Source organism: Saccopteryx leptura, chromosome 1 (assembly GCF_036850995.1).
Source record: "Saccopteryx leptura isolate mSacLep1 chromosome 1, mSacLep1_pri_phased_curated, whole genome shotgun sequence".
NCBI lineage: Eukaryota > Metazoa > Chordata > Mammalia > Chiroptera > Emballonuridae > Saccopteryx > Saccopteryx leptura.
In genome coordinates, this window is record NC_089503.1 from 238560138 (window position 1) to 238580170 (window position 20033).

The 20033-nt window shown below is 46.8% G+C and overlaps 2 protein-coding genes across 2 annotated transcripts in view; one reads left to right on the forward strand and one right to left on the reverse strand.

Moving 5' to 3' along the window:
• CTSB (cathepsin B) overlaps window positions 1-20033 on the forward strand; it is a 698317-nt gene that overhangs the window by 578121 nt on the left and 100163 nt on the right. The window lies entirely within an intron of this gene.
• On the reverse strand, window positions 14533-16388 carry DEFB135 (defensin beta 135). The gene is made up of 2 exons (XM_066360187.1): window positions 16331-16388; window positions 14533-14702 (listed from the first exon to the last, which is right to left on the reverse strand). Exons 1-2 carry the CDS (start codon window positions 16386-16388, stop codon window positions 14533-14535), a joined length of 228 nt encoding a protein of 75 aa, XP_066216284.1.

Genomic DNA, 20033 nt, shown 5'->3' on the forward strand with positions numbered 1-20033 from the left:
TGTCAAATAAATAGAAAAAAAAAGCAATCCTAATATTTGTATGAAACTACAAAGGACACCTTTTAGAATGACCAAAATCCAAAACATTCACAACGGCAATGCTGGCAAGGATGTGGGATAATGGGGCTTCCAGTCATTACTGCTGGAATAAAATGGTACAGCCACTTCAGAAAAAAGTTTAAGAGTTTTTAAAAAACTAAAACATACTTCTAGTCATATAATTCAGGTATCATGCCCATTGATATTTATCAGAAGGAGTTGAAAACCTATGTCCACACCAAAATCCTGCACACAATATTTGTAACAGCTTTATTTTTTAATTGACTTTATTCGGGTGACACTGGTTAACATATGTGGCCAAATAAAAAATAAAAAAGGAAATGTAGCAGTTTTATTGGTAATTGTTACAACTCAGAGAAAACCAAGATCTCCTTTAATAAATAACTGACTAAATAAACTATGGTACATCCACAGTGTGTGACTTGTGGATCCAATCAATCGTCTTACCAGAAATATTTCCAGGGTGGATTGAAGGTGACAAAGACAGAACAAGATTAAGGAAGGCTAACAGACTTCTGGGATTCTATGACACCTTAGCTGTTCATTGATTGCTCTCTCATATGTGCCTTGACCGCGGGCCTTCAGCAGACCGAGCAACTCCTTGCTTGAGCCAGCAACCTTGGGTCCAAGCTGGTGAGCTTTTTGCTCAAGCCAGATGAGCCTGCACTCCAGCTGATGACCTCGGGGTCTCAAACCTGTGTCCTTCTGCATTCCAGTCCAGCGCTCTATCCACTGCGCCACCACCTGGTCAGGCTTCTTCTGGGATTCTATAGGCAGGGTGAAAGATGGAAGACCCCTATATGCCGCTAATGTGCAAATGAGCAAAAGACCGATCAGCTGAATAAACAGAATCAGGCTTTATTGGGAGCTCCGGGCGAGTTCACTGACCCTAGGACGCAGGTCTGTGAAGGCGCACCCAGGTTAGGACTTTTGGGTTTTTTATATTTGCAGGAGGGGGTTGGTAACAGCCAGCGGGATGGGGGTTTGGTGAAGCGTGCAGTTCCTGGAACAACCTCAGGGATGATTCCGAGGACTTGGGCCTGTGCGGTTTCGGTGAGATTAGCACTTGCCGGAAAACTCAGGGCAAAGGAGGGTTTCACAACCCAACCCCAAGGCAACTACTGGGCATTCCCGACTCTTTGTAATAGAGGGCAAGGGGCGACGTCATCCTTCTGGCTGCTTCCTGATGTATGGGGATGTCGTTAGGGGTAGGGGATTGTGTTATTGTAGTCAGGGTCTCGGGTTCCAAGGGGTTGGTATTGGCGTAGCAGTAGTATTTCATGTACTGTCTGGCTCGTGAGGGTCCTTAACCGGTTCTGCAATAGGGTGGACAGCAATCAGAGCAGGCAAGGTCCAAAAGCTAGGACTAGAAAAATGACAATTAGGGGACCTAGAAACGGGAGGACCCAATGCATCCAGGTCGTACTAAACCAGGAGTCCCATGGCTGAGTCATCCTTTCTCGAATCTGCCGAGCCTTTTCCTGCAGATCATGAGCGGCGCTGCGGACAACACCCGATTGATTGATGTAGAAGCAGCATTGTTCCTCTAAAAAGAGACAGATACCCCCTTTTTCGGCTGTGAGAAGGTCTAGACCCCTACGATTTTGTAAGGTGACGGCTGCTAAGGAGTCTATTTGGTCCTGGATGCTAAGCAAGGCGGCAGCGGTTCGTTCCAAGGCAGATTGTAAGTCATCAGACAGTTTGTGAAAAAATGTGAGAGAAGTCCCTAGTCCTCCTGCTCCTAAGCCTAGGCCTCCAGCTATCCCCAGGGCAGTCAGGAGGGGTATGAATGGTACCGCCGAGTAGGCTGAGGATAGGAGGGAAAGGCAGATTCAACAGTCAGATGCTAGTGTGGAATTAATTTGACGAAGGAGGCTTTGAGTTAAGTTCAGGGTGCGGGCCAGGTATGAGGATTCTAATAGTGAGGGTGTGAAAGTGGCCAAGACTGGAGAGAAGGAGGCCTGTAGAATGAGAAAAAGGAGACAGAGGACCATGTTGCTGAGTATGGAGTCAGTATTTATGGATTCTGAGTTTAGTGGGGCCTAAAGGTGTGCAGGAATACGTTTGTGTTGGAGCCCTTTTTATTCTGGAGAGGTGGACCCACGCGGAGATTGCTAGAACTTTAACTGCGGACAGGGTAGTCAGGACTACCGTGTAGGGTCCTTCCCACTTGGGGGTGAGAGGTTTTTGGGAAAGGGTTTTTATAAAGACCTGGTCCCCTGAGGTGACCCGTTCTGTTGGCCTGGCCCCAGGGCTAGGCTCAGGAAGGGCTGAGTTGGCGTGTTCCCTGAGCAGAGAACGGAGGAGGGAGAGGTAGGGCAGGTATGAAGCTAGAGGGGGTGGGTGTGGAGAAGACGGAGTTGATAGGAGGAAAGGTCGGTTGTAGAGGATTTCAAAGGGGCTAAGTTGGGAAGGCCCCCTGGGAGTAGCTCTTAGACAGGTTAGAGCCAGAGGGAGAAGGGTAGGCCAAGACTGACGGAGTTCCAGGCTAAGTTTGGTCAGATGATCCTTGATGAGCCCATTGGCCCTCTCTACCTTACCAGAGGATTGGGGATGGTAGGCTGTGTGGAACTTCCACTGTATGCCAAGAGAAGTGGAGACAGCGTCGGTGACCTTGGAGATGAAGGCAGGTCCGTTGTCCGACTGGATGGAGGAGGGCAAACCGAAGCGGGGGATGATGTCTCGGATCAGGTGGTCAGCTACCGTCCCTGCGGTTTCAGAGGTTGTGAGGAAAGCCTCAATCTATCCTGAAAAAGTATCCACCATAGTTAGAAGGTATTTGAGGTTTTTATGTCTGGGCATGTGGGTGAAGTCGACCTGCCAATCCTGCCCAGGCAGGTGGCCCCGCATTTGGTGAAGTGGGCGGCGGACATGGCAGGCCCCTTGACTGTTCGTCCTGGAACAGGTGGAGCAAGAGGAATGAACATCTTGGATAGTTTGCCGGAGATGGTCGTGGTGGAATAGAGGAGATAGAAAATGAAAAAGAGCTTTAGGTCCAATGTGTAAGGATTTATGAATGTCAGCGATTATTTGGTGTCTTTGAGACTGTGGGAGGATGAGGAGGTCATTTTTGAAAGCCCATCCGTCCTTGATTTGGACCTCAGGGGAGGATTGAAAAAGATCTTGTTCTGTGGAAGAATATTGTGGGTTGTATGTCTTTGAAAGAAAGCAGATAGCAAAGGTAGGGTGTGTGCGTGCTATGGAACGAGCTGTTTTATCAGCAAAGGCATTTCCCTTAGCTATGAGAGAATTGGAGGTCTGGTGACCCTTACAATGTATGATGGCTATTTGTGAGGGGAGTTGGATGGCTTGTATAAGCTTGGAAATGAGCTTGCCATTCAGAACAGGTGTCCCCTTAGTCGTGAGGAAACCCCGTTCCTTCCAGATCATACAGTGAGAGTGGGCGATAAGAAAGGCGTATTTAGAATCAGTGTATATGTTAACTGCCTTATTCTTTGCCCAGATGAGGGCCCGGGTTAGGGCAACCAGTTCAGCCTATTGGGAGGTGGTTCCTAGGGGGAGGCTGTTTGCCTCGATAACCTGGGTGTCAGAAACGGCGGAGTCCCTGCGGCTCAGGGATTGAGCTGCCATCAATGTAGAGGGTATATTGGGCCTTAGGTAATGGGTGAGCCGCAAGGTCAGAGCGGGGAGATTTAGAATGTTCTAACACTTCAATGCAAGAGTGGGTAGAGGGTGGTGCATTGGAGACTGGAAGGAGGGTGGCTGGGTTAAGAGAGTTGCAATTAGAGAGAGTGATGGAGGGGTTTTCTATGAAGAGGAGGTGGTACAGCTGTAATCGAGAAGGTCCGAGGTGTGACAGAGCCTGATGCGAAAGGAGGTCTGTGAGGCGATGGGGGGAAAAACCTGTAATGGCTGCTGGAGATTAATTTTCAGTGCCTCGGTGGTGAGATCAGCGGCAGCTGCAACAGCTCGTAGGCAGGGTTGCCATCCACGTGTGGTGGGATCCAACTGTCTGGAGAGATAGGCTATTGGGACCAGAGTGGGACCCGCCGGCTGGGCCAGAACTCCTAGAGCTAAGTGCCGTCTTTCCTCAGTATAAAGGACAAAAGGACGGGAAGGGTTAGGTAGGGCCAGGGCCGAGGCCGAGCAGAGGGCCCCTAGAAGGGTCGAGAAGGCCCTGCGGACAGTTTCGGGAGAGGTCAGAGGTCCCTCGGGCGCCTCTTTAGCTGCCAGGTAGAGAGGTTTGGCCAAAAGGGCAAAATTAGGGACCCAATGGTGAAAGAAACCTACTAGTCCCAGGAATGACTGGATTTCAGTTGCCGAGGTGGGAGGTTGCAGGCCCCGAAGAGCCTGTAACCTGTCGGTGGTGATGGCTTGGTGGGTTGGGGTGACTAAGAGGCCAAGGTAAGTGACAGATGGGGTAGCTATTTGTGCCTTCCTGGCAGATACCTGATACCCCCTACTGTAAAGAAAATTCAGTAAGAGGGTGGTAGCCTTGAGGCATTCAGCCTCACTTGGAGAGCAGACTAAAAGGTCATCTACATACTGTAGAAGGGTGGAGGGAGTTATGTTGCAGGCAAGTAAGTCTGTTGCCAGTGCCTGCCCGAATAGATGGGGGCTGTCCCGGAATCCCTGGGGGAGGACCGTCCAGGTTAGTTGTTGGGCGGTATTGGAGACCGGGTCCTCCCAGGTGAAAGCAAAGAGAAAGTAGGAATCCGGGTGGAGAGGCATGGTGAAGAACGCATCCTTGAGGTCAAGGACTGAGAAGTGGGTGGTATTAGGGGGAATGTGTGACAGAAGGGTGTAATGGTTGGGGACTATTGGGGATATGGGGACAACCGCTGAATTGATGATGCGGAGATCCTGCACAAGGCGGTATTGTCCTGAAGCCTTCTTAACAGGAAGGATTGGGGTGTTACAAGGTGAGTTGGTGGGGATTAGTAAACCTTGTGTTTTAAGCTTGGTGATGATGGGTAAGAGTCCCATCCTATGGGTGTGTGAGATGGGAAACTGTGGGCGGTTGGGAAAAGAGGATGGGTCCTTAAGTCTGATTAACACAGGAGTGTGGTGTGAGGTTACAGTGGGGGTGTCCGTGTTCCAGACTTCAGGGTTTACCCCGGGTAAAGGCTGGACCCTGTGGTCTGAGTCCGGCTCAGGTTCGGGACCTGGTACTAATGCTAGTAAAAAACCTGCTTGGGGGGAAAAAGAAATACTTGCCCGGAGTTTGGACAAAATGTCTCTCCCTAGGAGGGGAACTGGGCAGGAGGGTATAACTAGGAAGGAGTGTGAGAATGAGTGACCCTCAAATAGGCAATTAAGGGGGGTTGTTTGCCGTGGATTCGAGGGTGATCCATCGATTCCCATGACCGAGACCTGGGAAGGAACTGTAAGGTCCGAATGATAGGGAAGGACAGAGTAGGTAGCCCCCGTGTCTATTAAAAAAGAGACAGACTTACCCGCTACCTGGAGCGTAGCCCTGGGCTCGGTGAGGGTAACCGAAGTCGAAGAGCCAGGGCCCCCTCAGTCGTCCATCAAGCCCAGCAGTTCTGAGACCGGAAATGCCTGGTTCTCAGCTCCCGGGCATTGAGGTGCCGTAGGCTGAGCCAGGGTCGGGCAGTCCGACTTCCAGTGGCCCATGAGTTTGCTTTGTGGGCAAGGTTTGGTAGGGGGCCTCGGTTGCGGGCAGGCCTTGGCCCAGTGGCCCTCTTTGCCGCACTTAAAGCAGGCACCCGGTGGTGTGCGCTGTCCTCCTTGGGAGGCTGGCCTTTCTGCCGGTTCCCCTACCGGCCGAAGGGCCGCTACCAGGGCTTGGGTTTGGAGGTTTACCTTTTGTTGCAGCCGTTCAAGGCGGGCGGCTTCAGCCGTTTCCTCCCAGGCATTGAAGACCTTAAAGGCCATTTTTACCAGGTCTTGGATGGGAGTCTCGGGACCCTCCTCAGCCTTTTTCAGTTTTTTCCTAATATCTGGGGCTGACTGAGAGATGAAGTGGGAGGCTAGAACTGTGGCCCCGTTGCGTGACCCCGGGTCTAGGCGCGTGTATCTTACTAAAGCTTCCTGAAGGCGGTTAAGGAAAAGGGCAGGGTTTTCTTCAGGGAGTTGAGTAATTTCCCTTAGTTTGTCATAGTTAACGACCTTGTTGGAAACTGTATCCATGCCCCTGATTAAATATTGGAGCATAAGGTTTCTGCGGGGGATGTTAGACCCTTGGCCAGGTTGATAATTCCAGTTAGGGTCTTCCCCAGGCACTGCCTCTGTGCCGAGAGGAGTTTGGTTGTTTACTAAGTGATCCCTGTCTGCCTGCTGCCCAGCGGCAGTGAGGATGCGTTCGTGTTCCTCGGGGGTGAGGGTGGAGGCACAAATGACCTTAATGTCATGCCAGGTCAGGTCATATGTCTGAGTCAGGTAACGGAATTCCTTAATGTAGGTGGAGGGGTCGGCCGAGAAAGATCCTAGCCGTTTCTCGATTTGTGAGAGGTCTTGGAGAGAAAAGGGAACATGGACCCGGACCAGCCCTTCCGCCCCAGCTACCTCGCGGAGGGGGGCGAGGACAGCGGATGACGATTGGGGACTGTGTGACCTGGTGTGGGCTGCGACGGGAGAAGTTAGGGGGTCGTCAGGAGGCGGAGCATTAGGAATCAGAGGAGTAGAAGGAGCTGGAGGGGGGGACAGGTGGTCGGGCAGGTCATCAGGTTGAGAATAAGGAGGAGGATCTTTAGAAGAAGTTCTGGGAGGAGGAGAAGTCTGGGCTAGGAAGATTTGGTGGGTAGAACACTGGGAGCAAAGGTCGGGACGGGAACGAAGGTCCCAAAAAGCCTGAACATAAGGGACCTCAGAATCTTTTCCTGTCCGTCGGCAGAAATTGTCCAGGTCTTGAAGGACGTTAAAATCAAAAGTGCCCATAGGAGGCCAGTGGGATTTATTGTCTAGGTTGTATTGAGGCCATGCGACCTGTGACAAGAAAATGAGTTTCTTCCGACGGAGGGTTTGAGTGTGCCCTAATCTGGAAAAATTTTGCAGGAGGCACCCTAAAGGCGTTTTTGGGTCCATTTTGGACTTAGAGTTCCCCATGATTTGGCAGGTCTCTAGGCCCTAGGCGCCGGAGGAGAAAGAGTACAGGAGAGGCGTCCCTTCCGAGTACCCGTCTCCTAACAGGAGACCCAGATGGGGGTCTCAAGACGGAGGTAGGAGAACAGCCGAAAGGCGTCCCTTTTGACTGAACCCTTACAGAGGCTCCAGGAGCGGGCGGAGGGATTCTCGGCTCGGCCGAGTCTAGGACGAGAAACCCCGGTGGAGGCGCAGGACCAGAGAGAATGAAAGAGAAACCAGGTTACTCACAGTTGGCGATCAAGGTCGTAGGGAACCCAGAGTCCGAAACGACGGGCAGCACGAGGCAAATGGAAGAGAGGGGGGACTCCTGCCCTCAGCCAGAAGGCCGAGGTGGGTCACAAAACCCCTCTCCCGGGTTTCGGCACCAAATGAAAGGTGGAAGACCCCTATATGCCGCCAATGTGGGAATGAGCAAAAGACCAATCAGCCGAATAAACAGAATCAGGCTTTATTGGGAGCTCCGGGCGAGTTCACTGACCCTAGGACGCAGGTCTGTGAAGGCGCACCCGGGTTAGGACTTTTGGGTTTTTTATATTTGCAGGAGGGGGTTGGTAACGGCCAGCGGGATGGGGGTTTGGTGAAGCGTGCAGTTCCCAGAACAACCTCAGGGATGATTCCGAGGACTTGGGCCTGTGCGGTTTCGGTGAGATTAGCACTTGCCAGAAAATTCAGGGCAAAGGAGGGTTTCACAATTCAACCCCAAGGCAACTACCGGACACAGGGAACATGTGTTAACCTTCAAGAAAAGGAAGGAGGCCCTGGCCGGTTGGCTCAGCGGTAGAGCGTCGGCCTGGCGTGCGGGGGACCCGGGTTCGATTCCCGGCCAGGGCACATAGGAGAAGCGCCCATTTGCTTCTCCACCCCCACCCTCTCTCCTTCCTCTCTGTCTCTCTCTTCCCCTCCCGCAGCCAAGGCTCCATTGGAGCAAAGATGGCCCGGGCGCTGGGGATGGCTCCTTGACCTCTGCCCCAGGCGCTAGAGTGGCTCTGGTCGCGGCAAAGCAACGCCCCGGAGGGGCAGAGCATCGCCCCCTGGTGGGCAGAGCGTCGCCCCTGGTGGGCGTGCCGGGTGGATCCCGGTCGGGCGCATGCAGGAGTCTGTCTGACTGTCTCTCCCCGTTTCCAGCTTCAGAAAAATACAAAAAAGAAAAAGAAAAAGAAAAGGAAGGAATGATTGTCAAGGTCATTCAGAACCTAGCGGTGCCACCATTTCTACTCTACACCCAAAAAGCACAGGCCCAGAGGTGCAGGGTTGCCATCCAGGGCTGAGGTATTGAGGCCACTATCTTGGTGGTTCCAGAGGGCAGGGCCAGCATCCCAGTAGGCCTGGAGAGCAGAGCATTGAGCCAGAGTGGATTTATTCTTAAGCCTTCAAATCGAAGGGAATTTAGCCTGCTGGGTTTCAGACCTGCTTGGTTTCAGACCTCTCTTTGTTTATCCTATGCCTGTCTGCCATTGTATTTTGGACGCAGATAACTTACCTAGTTTCACAAGTTCACAGCTGAAGAGGAATTTTTGCCTCAGGATAAACCATACCCCAAGTCTCACCTATAAATACTTTAGATGAGATTTAAGATTTAAGAGTTGATGCTGGAATGAATGATGGCTTTTAGGTATGTTAGGATGTGATGAATATATTTTGCATGTGAGAATGACATGAATTTAAGGGGCATTATACAGCAGACAGTTATAAATTGAATCGTGTGCCCCCAGAAAACATATGTTAAAGTTCTAACTCCCAACACCTGAGATTATAATCTTACTTAAAAATAGGGTCGTTGCAGATGTTAACATGAGGTCATTAGGATGGTCACCAATCCATTATGACTAATGTCCTTATTCAAAGGGAATATTTTGACACAGACACATGCAAACTAGGAAAATACCTTGTAAAGATAATGATACAGATAGGGGTGATGCTTTCATAAACCGAGGAATGCCAGAAAACCTCCAGAATCTGGGTGAGAAGCACGAAACAGATTCTCTCTCACAGCCTTCAGAAAGAACCAACACTGCTGGCATCTTGCTGTTACATGCTATAGCCTCAGAACAATGGTGCAATAAATTTCCATTGTTTAAGCTGCTTGGTTTGCATTGCTGTGTTATGGCAGACCCAGCATACTGACATGAGTAACTGCCAGAGTTTCTTTGGGGAATGATAAAAATATTCTAAAATTGATTGTGGTAATGGTTGTACAACTCTGTGAATATCCTAAAAACCACTGAATTATACACTTACAGGAATGAATTTTATAGTATTATAGATTTTGAATTCTAGATCAGCAAAATCGTTTAAAAAGAAAACTAGGCCCTGGCCAGTTGGCTCAGCGGTAGAGCGTCGGTCTGGCGTGCGGGGGATCCAGGTTCGATTCCTGGCCAGGGCACATAGGGGAAGTGCTCATTTGCTTCTCCACCCCCCTCCCTCCTTCCTCTCTGTCTCTCTCTTCCCCTCCCGCAGCCAAGGCTCCATTGGAGCAAAGATGGCCCGGGCTCTGGGGATGGCTCCTTGGCCTCTGCCCCAGGCACTAGAGTGGCTCTGGTCGCAACAGAGCGACGCCCCGGAGGGGCAGAGCATCACTCCCTGGTGGGCAGAGCGTTGCCCCTGGTGGGCCTGCTGGGTGGATCCTGGTCGGGCGCATGCGGGAGTCTGTCTGACTGTCTCTCCCCATTTCCAGCTTCAGAAAAATACAAAAAAAAAAAAAAAGAAAACTAAACATACAACTAAACCTATGTCTGAGAATTTCTACTCACAAGTATTGACCCAAGAGAAATAAATGTTTATTTTCACAAAACTATTTGTGCAAGAATGTTCATTGCCTTATTATTGCAATAGCCAAAAGTGTGGAACCCATCTTGGAAGTGCCTCGAGGGGAGAGTTTACAAATAAACTGCAGAGAAGTCATACGATAGAATACTTAGAGCAGCAATTAAAAGGAATGGCCTATAGGTACAGTATAAGCAACATCATGGAAAAACATCAAAATATTGTCTAAGTGAAGGTAAAATCCCTACACAAAAGAGTATGTACTCTAACGATACCCCCTTACATATAAAGTTCTAGAATAGGCCCTGTCCCGGTAAAGCCCAAGCTCTACGTGGAGCAGGCGTCCCTGATTTGATTTCCCCATGCAGTGGGACACTCCTGCATATCAGCAGGGCTGGCAGCCTCTTCAAGACTACTCTTGAGGTAGCTATGAGGATGCTACTGACCAGTGCCGACACTAAGTGCCACCGGAGGAAAGACACAACTGACACACAAGTTAGTTGCAAGAATCACACAGGCAATTTATTACTCACAAATCCTTTTGGTGTGCCTGGGTACAGCTTAAGGGGGCCTCGCTGGCGTGCTCCTTTTGCCTGTCTTTGGTCAGAGCTCAGAGCGGCATGGAGACAGTCCATGTTCACGTTCACATTGGAGTCTGGGCGAGACTACCGCAGCAGGGGGCCCATCAGCTTTAGTACCTTTTCTTGCCAATGCCTTCTAACAGGCGTCAATCTACAGGATTATCACCTCAAACCACCTTTTTGGGAGTTCCTTGCAGGGAACCCTTTTTATGTTAATCTACTGAAATGTCATCTCAAGCCACTTTTAAGATGTTCCTAGGGAAGCTTCTTGTTTATGTTAATTTACAGAGTTATGACATCAAGCCACTTCTTATCTATGTATAACTTCACACACATTCTAACTGGGCCCTGCTCAAAAGAGTCTGTTTATCACATCTGCACACACTATATTAATTCTTACCCAGACAGCATAACTTTATTTAATTTCCTTAATTAATTTTAATATTATATCTTAATTACTTGTATATACTGTATCTTCCATATATTTTTTATATTTCTATATATTTAATTACTATAACATTATATTACTACAACAGGTCCACTTAACCTCTGGTTAGTATAAAACATAACACCAATTGATGCTCAGAAAATATAAAATTGGTGGCAAATATAAAGTAGAAAGGGGAATGAAGAACTTCATGGAGTGATGTAGATGTTTGAGACCTCGATATGGTTTAGATTACATAGGTATATGCATTTGTCAAAGTTCTTAAAATGGTTCACTCAAGATCTTTGCACTTTGTGGTATGTAAATTTTATTTTAAAAATATGTATATTTAAAAAAACTACTAAACTCTAAGTAATAATTTTATTCTCAAGTACTTAGAGACAAATGTATTGATGTTTGTAACTTACCTCAAAATGCATCCAGTTAGATTGATTGTTGCATATATATTTTACATCTATAGAAGTGAGTTCAGCCCTGGCCAGTTAACTCAGTCGGTTAGGAGTGTCCTCCCAAAACAAGGCTGCAGGTTCGATGCCTAGTCAGGGCACACATGGGAAGCAATCCAAAAAAAATAAATGGGCCTGACCAGGTGGTAGCACAGTGAATAGAGCGTCGGACTGGGATGCCGAGGACCCAGGTTTGAAACCCCGAGGTCGCCAGTTTAAGCACAGGCTCATTTGGTTTGAGCAAGGCTCACCAGCTTGAACCCAAGGTCACTAACTTGAGCTAGGTGTCACTCGGTCTGCTGTAGCCCCCTGGTCAAGGCACATATGAGAAAGCAATCACTGAGAAACTAAGGTGCCACAACAAAGAATTGATGCTTCTCATCTCTCTCCCTTCCAGTCTGTCTGTCCCTATCTGTCTCTTTCTCTGTCTCTCTCTGTCTCTGTCACACACACAAAAAAATGCACAACTGAGTGAACCAATAAATGCTTCCCTTCCCATTCCCCTCTACCTCCCTTCCTCTCTCTGTCTAAAAAGACAATAAAACTTAAGCCCTGGCTGGATATTTCGGTTGGTTGGAGCGTCGTCCAGGTGCGTGGGTGTTGCCAGTTCAATTCCCAGTCAGGGCACACACAGAAACAACTCAATGTTTTCATCTATTCCTAGAAGTGAGTTATTTGTGTGGAGATGGAGGGCTGAAGTTGGCCTTAATCTGCTGGCATAAACTCAGTTGTATGTGGAGAAGGGGATGTGAATAAGGGGGACAATTTTTGCAAATATTCCTGGAAAGAGAGAGGAAAGGGAATGTATTAATATCTCTTTCCCTTCAAGACACATAAACATTGGCCTGAGTTCTGTGTAGAAAAGAGATTGCTGGAAGTAGCAGTAAATACTGTTTCAAAAGAGACTCTGTGAGACCTGAGACCATGAGGAGCATTAATTTGATGCTTAAGTGGTGAAAAAAAAAAACAAATACAGAACAAGGGTATTTACCCTATCTTAGAGTATGGACAAGCATAAGGTTGGCTCAATGAAACCTACACCAAATGTGGCAGCCCCTTCTTTTGCCCCAAATAATATGGAGAGACATCAGTGCGAATACCACAGCACCAACCACAGTGGCAGCTACAAAGGGAAGAATCTGTCTTCCAGTTAAATTTTAGTGGTAGACACCAGCACCGGGACCAATCAAGAAAAGCATGAGAGCCTAACTTTAGCCTGACTGGGTAGTGGCACAGTGGATAGAGCATCCGACTTGGACACAGAGGACCCAGGTTCGAAACTCCGAGGTATTTGGCTTGAGCGCAGACTTATCCAGCTTGATTGTGAGCCCAACAGCTTGAGTATGGGATCATAGATTTGACCTCATGGTCTCTGACTTTAGCCTAAAGGTCACTGGCTTGAAGCCCAAGGTCGCTGACCTGAGCCTAAGGTTACTGGCTTAAACAAGGGGTCACTGGCTCAGCTATAGCCCCCTAGTCAAGGCACATGTGAGAAAACAAGCAGTGAACAACTAAGGTGCCACAACGAAGAATTGATACTTCTCATCTCTCTCCTTCCTGTCTGTCCCTCTCTCTGGCTCTCTCACTAAAAAAAAAAAAAAAAAAAAAAAGGCATGCGAGATTTTTTTTTAGGGAGGTCACAGAAGACACACCCAGGGTCTCTCAGCAGTAAATGAGTGATCTGGGGTAGACCAACTGAGAAAGCACAACCCAGTACAAGCATAACTCCATAGCTATTCAGAGACAATGAAACTCATTTATCACAGAAGGCTATTCAGTGAGAAAAATTTACAGCCTATTTTTTTTATTAATTTTAATTTATTGTGTTAACATGGATTCAAGTGTCCCACTCAATATAACTCCCTCATCCCCGCCCCCTTGTCTCCCATTACTCCCTCCTTTGACCCCCTCCCCGTAACTCCCTCCCCCTTCCCTTCGGGATTTGCTGTCCTGTTATCTGTATCTAAGTGTTATGTATATATAATTTTACTAATCTCTTCACCTTCTCTGATCCCATCCCTTCACCCCCCTTCCCTTTGACAGCTGTCCTTCTGGTCATTGTGGCCCTGACTCTGCCTCTTATCCATTCTCAGTTCACTTTGTTCATTAGATTCCACATATAAGTGAAATCATGTAATATTTGTCTGTCTCTGCTTGGCTTAGTTCACTTAGCATAATAATCTCCAGGTCCATCCATGCCATCTCAAAAAGTAAGATTTTCTTCTTTTTCATGGCCACGTAGTATTCCATTGTGTATATGTCCAAGAATGTGCGTCATAGCACTATTCACAAGAGCCCAAAACTAGAAATTATACGTATGATCATCTATACTAGATGGTCATCTATACACAATTTATTTTCAAATGCATATCTTATACTAAATATGATTATATCTAGTATCTATACTAGATATGGTCATCTATACCTAATTTATTTTCAAATAAATTGTGGTATATTTCCCAATACAATACTATGCAATATTAAGAATGAGTAATCTATAATTACATCCAAAAATATAAATAAATGTCATAAAAATAATGTAGATTAGAAAAATCTAGGTGCAAGGAGTACCTACTGTTTATTTCCATTTATATAAAATTCAAAAAGAGGTGTCAGGATTTATAGGATTAGACTTCAAGCTAGGGAATTAGCTTTTATAGTCCTCACTGAAATGTAGAAATGTTTCTTTCTTCACTTGGGTGAAGGTTCCATCAGTATGTTAGGCTGGTAAAATTTAATAATATGATTGTATGGTATACTTCAAAGAAAGGTTTTAGGAAATTTTAATAAAAAATAAATTTTTTTAACTTTATTGATTAATTTGAGGGAGACAAAAACATCAATTTGTTGTTCTACTTATTTATGCATTCACCAGTTGATTTGTTATATGTACCCTGATTGGGGATCAAACCCATCACCTCGGAGTACTGGGCAGATGCTCTCACCAACTGAGCTATCCCACCAAGGCAGGAATAAATTAACAAAAGAAAAGTACTGAAGACGGGGAATTTAAGAAATCTTTTCCCTTAGGAGACACATGAACGCCCTTAAAGAGAAACACAGCAGACACAGAAACATGGAGAGACTAAAGCCATTGTTTTAATGGGATTGTGTAATGAGAAGGATCTGTGTCCCCGAAAGAAATCAGAGGGAGCTGCAGATATAACTATTGTGCAATTATTTTAGGTAAAAATTTTTTATCTACGCAGCACAAAAAATTACTATCACAAAAAATATGAAATTCTTCTTTTTTTCTACAGCTTAATCTGCAAGTACCTTCCATTCGCCAGCATGAATGCAAAAGTCTTCTTATGTATGCGTTCATTCCACTTCTAACTGCCAACAGAAACAAAGGTAAGTGCACAGTGTCTTGTAGGGTCACAGTATCATGGATAAATTAGACTTAAAACTTTTTAATAATAAGTTAGACAGGATCAAAAACATCACAGTCATGTTATGGCCAGATGCTGCTTTTTCAATTACTTTTAAGTTATTTTCCAAAGACCTTGTTATAAACCTTTAGTTCCCGTGGTCCCCATTTACATGTGCAGATCACAGAGCCCAGCAGATTCAGCTTGGGACAATTTGCAATAGAAAGATCATTTGGACCTGGGAGTATTCTCAGGAATCTTCAGAGGTCCCATTCTAGGGGGGGCATGCAGGGTCTAGGTTAGCATCAGGCAGTTGAGGCTTGTCACAGTGTTCACTTGAAGAAGGAATGATCGCTGACCTAGAGTTACGGAAGACCATGGTTCTGGCCCTGTGTTCCCAATAGCATTCTTTGTGACTTTCTTGCCAAGGGCCTTACTACCTGTCTTGGCTTAGTCACAGGGCACATGAAAACATCCCAGGGAATAATGAGTATGAAGTGGTTTGAAAACACATATCTAAATTTATTGCTAGTATTCTTCCTAGCATTAAGACCTGGGAGCCTCTGGAAGCTGAGGGGTAGGGAAGGACAGGTAGGAAGGCAGTTTAAGAAGGTTAGGGTGGCTTAGAGTCACCCTGCTGAATTATCCCTCCTGTGTGCTAAACCTTATCAATCTCTCCACCCAGCTGGGCCATGAGACCATCTATCAGGGCTTTGTGGTATGAAGATAATTAATGTGGTATGACCAAAGGCCACTGGCAAACAAATTTTCCAGTTAGCTCTAGGACTTCTCTCTGGGGACAAGGGAGTCCAGTGGGTACACAGTGCAAAGTGTCCAGAGGTCCTGTCCTCCAGGACAGCAGCATCAACCTCAACAACATCCTCATCCTGGGCCTGTTTTTGTAACACTTGATGCCTGGCCCTTAGGTACTACCTTTTGAATATGAGGGTATAGGGCCAAGGGTAAAAGCTTTCTGCAGATCTTGCAGACCCCAGCAAGCCATAAGCAAAGCAGTTTTGAGGATCTCCACTTTAGTTACTCAAGTGGACCCTTCCCCTTATTACCAAGGTGCTGGCTTCTGTCCAGAGAATATAAATTTGACCCCTTAAGCTGAAGTTCCATGGGATCCCATCATGCTGTAAGTATATTTGAACAACCAGCTCTGATTGTTGGTTCTGCTATCAAACTTGCCTTAATTTCTAAATCTATGAGAAATCATATAGGTAACTGACTTAGGAGTGTGATTTCTAAGAGTCCTAAAGAAACAGCCCCCCCTCCCTTAAATCCTACCTGTCCTCTAAAGGTCTCGTGCTACTGCTTTGCTCTGCTCCTGCCAACCCCATCAGTTCAACTTTCCTCACAAACTTTACTCACTCCCCACACCAAAATCTAGAACCCGTTTCTTTTTGAAGAGAGCCACCTCCTGTTATGTGTCCTTGGCATGTTCTCTTCCTTCCCTGGAACAGCCCAGAACATCCCTCTCTGTTTCTGCTTTTTTCATCCAAGTCCTGCTTTCTTCTCATTCCTATAGAATTTCATATCCTCTTTCCCTTCACTTTTTAGCATTCCGTAGGGAGGGGATTCCATTTTTACCTGGTGGAACATAGGAGAGCAAGACAAGGACCACAAGGACCAAGCGGAAGGTCCTCATGGCTGAACCAGTCAGCAGAGAGACAGCTGAGAGACCAGGGAGAGTCACTCTATATGTAGCTCTCAAGAGATGGGGTGAGGGGGAGTGTTGCTTGGCTAGTGAACCTTTTAAGAACAAGAACATTTGCTTGCTCCACTGAACAATCCAATAAACTAAAGGTCTGACTTTGAACATGACATCTTCCCATTAAAACACACTTGCTGAGTGCCATTTACATGCTGGCAACTGGATTCTAAGCCCTCGAGGATGCTGTATAGCATATATCTTTGTATCTTCCTCATACATTCATTTAACAAATGCCTGTAATGTACAAAGACCGTAAAGTTACGTTATGTTGTCTTTTTGTTTTCTTTTTTTTTTTTTTTTTTTTTTTTTTTTTTTGGTGAGAGACAGAGAGAGAGAAAGAGAGGGACAGATAGAAACAGGCAGACAAACAGGAGGGAGAGGGATGAGAAGCATCAATTCTTTGTTGTAGCTCCTAGGTTATTCATTGACTGCTTTCTCATATGTGCCTTGACTGGGGGGGCTACAGCAGAGCAAGTGACCCCTTACTCAAGCCAATGACCTTGGGCTTCAAGCTAGTGATCTTTGGGCTCAAGCCAGTAACCCCACACTCAAGCTGGTGAGCCTGCTCTCAAGCCGGATGAGCCCTCGCTCAAGCCAGTGACATCAGGGTTTCTCCCACCCCCCCTTCTTTTGTTGTGCAGAGACAGACAGAGAGGGTCAGAGAAAGGGACAGATAAGGACAGACAGACAGGAAAGGAGAGAGATGAGAAACATCAATTCTTTGTTATGGTTCCTTAGTTGTTCATTGATTGATTTCTCATATGTGCCTCGACTGGGGGCTACAGCAGAGCGAGTGGCCCCTTGCTCGAGCCAGCAACCTTAGGCTCAAGCTAGTGAGTCCTGCTCAAACCCAATGAGCCCACGCTCAAGCTGGCAACCTCGGAGTCTCGAACCTGGGTCTTCCGGGTCCCAGTCCAACGCTCTATCCACTGCGCCACCGCCTGGTCAGGCGTTACCTTATATTGTTGACAAAATGTTTTCAATAGTTGTTTTCAACCTCACACACAAGAAAAATAAAACAGGTAGATATTATTCTCCTATTTTAAGAACAAAGAACATGAGACCCAGGTGGAATAAATGACTTTTCCAAGTTGTCACGGACCGTAAATGGCAGCAACTTGACTTACACACACATTTGCCTGAATCCTGAATACAGAATTCACACAAACCTCAGGTCTAGTGTAGCTACAATCTATTTTGGGAAATAAGAGCTTCCCAAAGAGCATGGGAAGCCTGACCAGGAGGTGGCGCAGTGGATAGAGCATCGGATTGGGATACGGAAGGACCCAGGTTCGAGACTCCAAGGTTGCCAGCTTAAGCGTGGGCTCATCTGGTTTGAGCAAAAAGCTCACCAGCTTGGACCTAAGGTCTCTGGCTCAAGCAAGGGGTTACTCTCGGTCTGCTGAAGGCCCGCAGTCAAGGCACATATGAGAAAGCAATCAATGAACAACTAAGGTGTCGCAATGCGCAACGAAAAACTGATGATTGATGCTTCTCATCTCTCTGTTCCTGTCTGTCTGTCCCTGTCTATCCCTCTCTCTGGCTCTGCAAAGAGCATGGGAAAATCCCCGTCACACCATCAACATCAGTCTGGGGAGCACAACGAGTCTTCCATGTCCCCATTGAACACATGCTATGTGCTGGCAAATGCGGGGCATACAAGGAATTTATGACAGAACTCTTGCTTGAAGGTACTAAAAGTCAACAGTCTGACCGTTTACAAAGTGAGTTAAGCTTTACAAAAGCTCCATCTGATATTGTATAAAGACTAGAGAACCCAGAATCAGACAACCTGACTTCTGATCAGGACTCAGCTTGATGGGCCTCCAATGAAGCACTTACTTCACCTAAGTGTCAGCATTCTCTGCTGTAAAACTGGTTGTACATCCTCAGTGCTACTTATCACCAAGGCTTGTTGTGAAGCCAAATAAAGCGATTCTTGTAAAAAGTTCTTAAAAATGGACACTTAAGGGACTGGCAGACCCATACAACAGAAGAGGTATTTTAAAACCAGAGAGATGGTAGAGATAATCCTCCAACTAGAGAGTAGATTAGGACAGGAGCCAAGTTTTCCATCATTCTAACCAGTGTGTTTTTCACCACATTAAATATATATATATATATATTTATGTATATCAATATGTATGTATATCAATATGTCATTATATATAATTCAACCACTTTAGTAAAGTCTTGTTTTCTAACTTCAGGAAATCTGTGATATAATTGAGATTACATATGTGGGAAGACTCATAAGAGAACTTCAGAGCAAAAAAAATTAATAAGTAGAGAATGAATGGGAGACATGAGTTTGGAGGACCCCAAAGGGAAATGATCACGTGAGTGCAAGTGTATTTTCTAAGCTGGAGCATTAGGAAGAGCCAGATCTGTACTTTGTCGCCCCATCTGGCTCTGCTATCCTCTTCTCCAACCAACCTTCTTGGCCTCCAGTTATGCTCATTCCCCTGTGCCCTCCAGAACCCCAATTCCTTCTACCTCATATCTTCTCCCCAGCAAATTTTCTACCTCTGTGTCCCAATGAAATGCTGGGTTCTCCTCTAAGGATATTGCTCTCTAGTAGCCTTTGCTGATTGAACACTACTCATCTACTGGGGCTCCTCACACCATCGGACAGGCAAGCACAGCATGTCACAATCTCCTAACAGCCTTGTGCTGTTTCCAGAGCAATACCAGACCTGAACCTGACACCTCCTTCGTCTCACCTCACCCACCTTGACTGGATCATCAGATCTTCCCAATTCTGCCTAGATTAGAACATAAAGCTCAGCCCCACCCACTTCATCTGCACTTTCACCATGCCACGCAAGGCATCCTCTTCTGTTATTTATTAAACAGCTTCTTAGGTGATCTCCCTTATCATTTTTCCACATTTATCACTCAACTGTCATGCAGTAACAAAATGGCCTGTATAAAATAAAATTGGGTAATGCATTTGCCCTTCGTCGGCCCTAGCCAGTAGCTCAGTGGCAGAGCGTCGGCCTGGCGTGCAGGAGTCCCGGGTTCAATTCCTGGCCAGGGCACACAGGAGAAGCGCCATCTGCTTCTCCACCCCTCCCCCTCTCCTTCCTCTCTGTCTCTCTCTTCCCCTCCCGCAGCCAAGGCTCCATTGGAGCAAAGATGGCCCGGGCGCTGGGGATGGCTCCATGGCCTCTGCCCCAGGCGCTAGACTGGCTCTGGTCGCAACAGAGCGACGCCCCGGATGGGCAGAGCATTGCCCCCTGGTGGGCGTGCCGGGTGGATCCCGGTCAGGTGCATGCGGGAGTCTGTCTGACTGCCTCCCCGTTTCCAGCTTCAGAAAAAATACAATAAAATAAAATGAAATAAAAACCTTTCCCTGGCTTCCTCCTGGCCTAACATCTCGGAGTTGCTTGATGAATGTATCCAAAATGCAAATCAGACCTCATTGCTTCCTTGCACTTCAGTTGGTAGTGCCTCTTTAACACTTTCAGTTGACATTTGTGAAAATTTCATTCATGGCCCTTTGTAACTTGGCTCTACCTCCCTCTCCAGCCTCGTCTGTAATCCCATGTTCTAGTGAGACACCAGTATGTGTTCATA

What these genes read in the sequence shown, in the direction of transcription:
- DEFB135 (XM_066360187.1), bottom strand. Translation starts at nt 16,388, where the DNA reads ATGAGGACCTTCCGCTTGGTCCTTGTGGTCCTTGTCTTGCTCTCCTAT. An exon ending in GCTCTCCTATGTTCCACCAG is followed by an intron (nt 14,703 to 16,330) that starts GTAAAAATGGAA and finishes TTCTGTTGGCAG; the next exon opens with TTAGAAGTGGAATGAACGCA.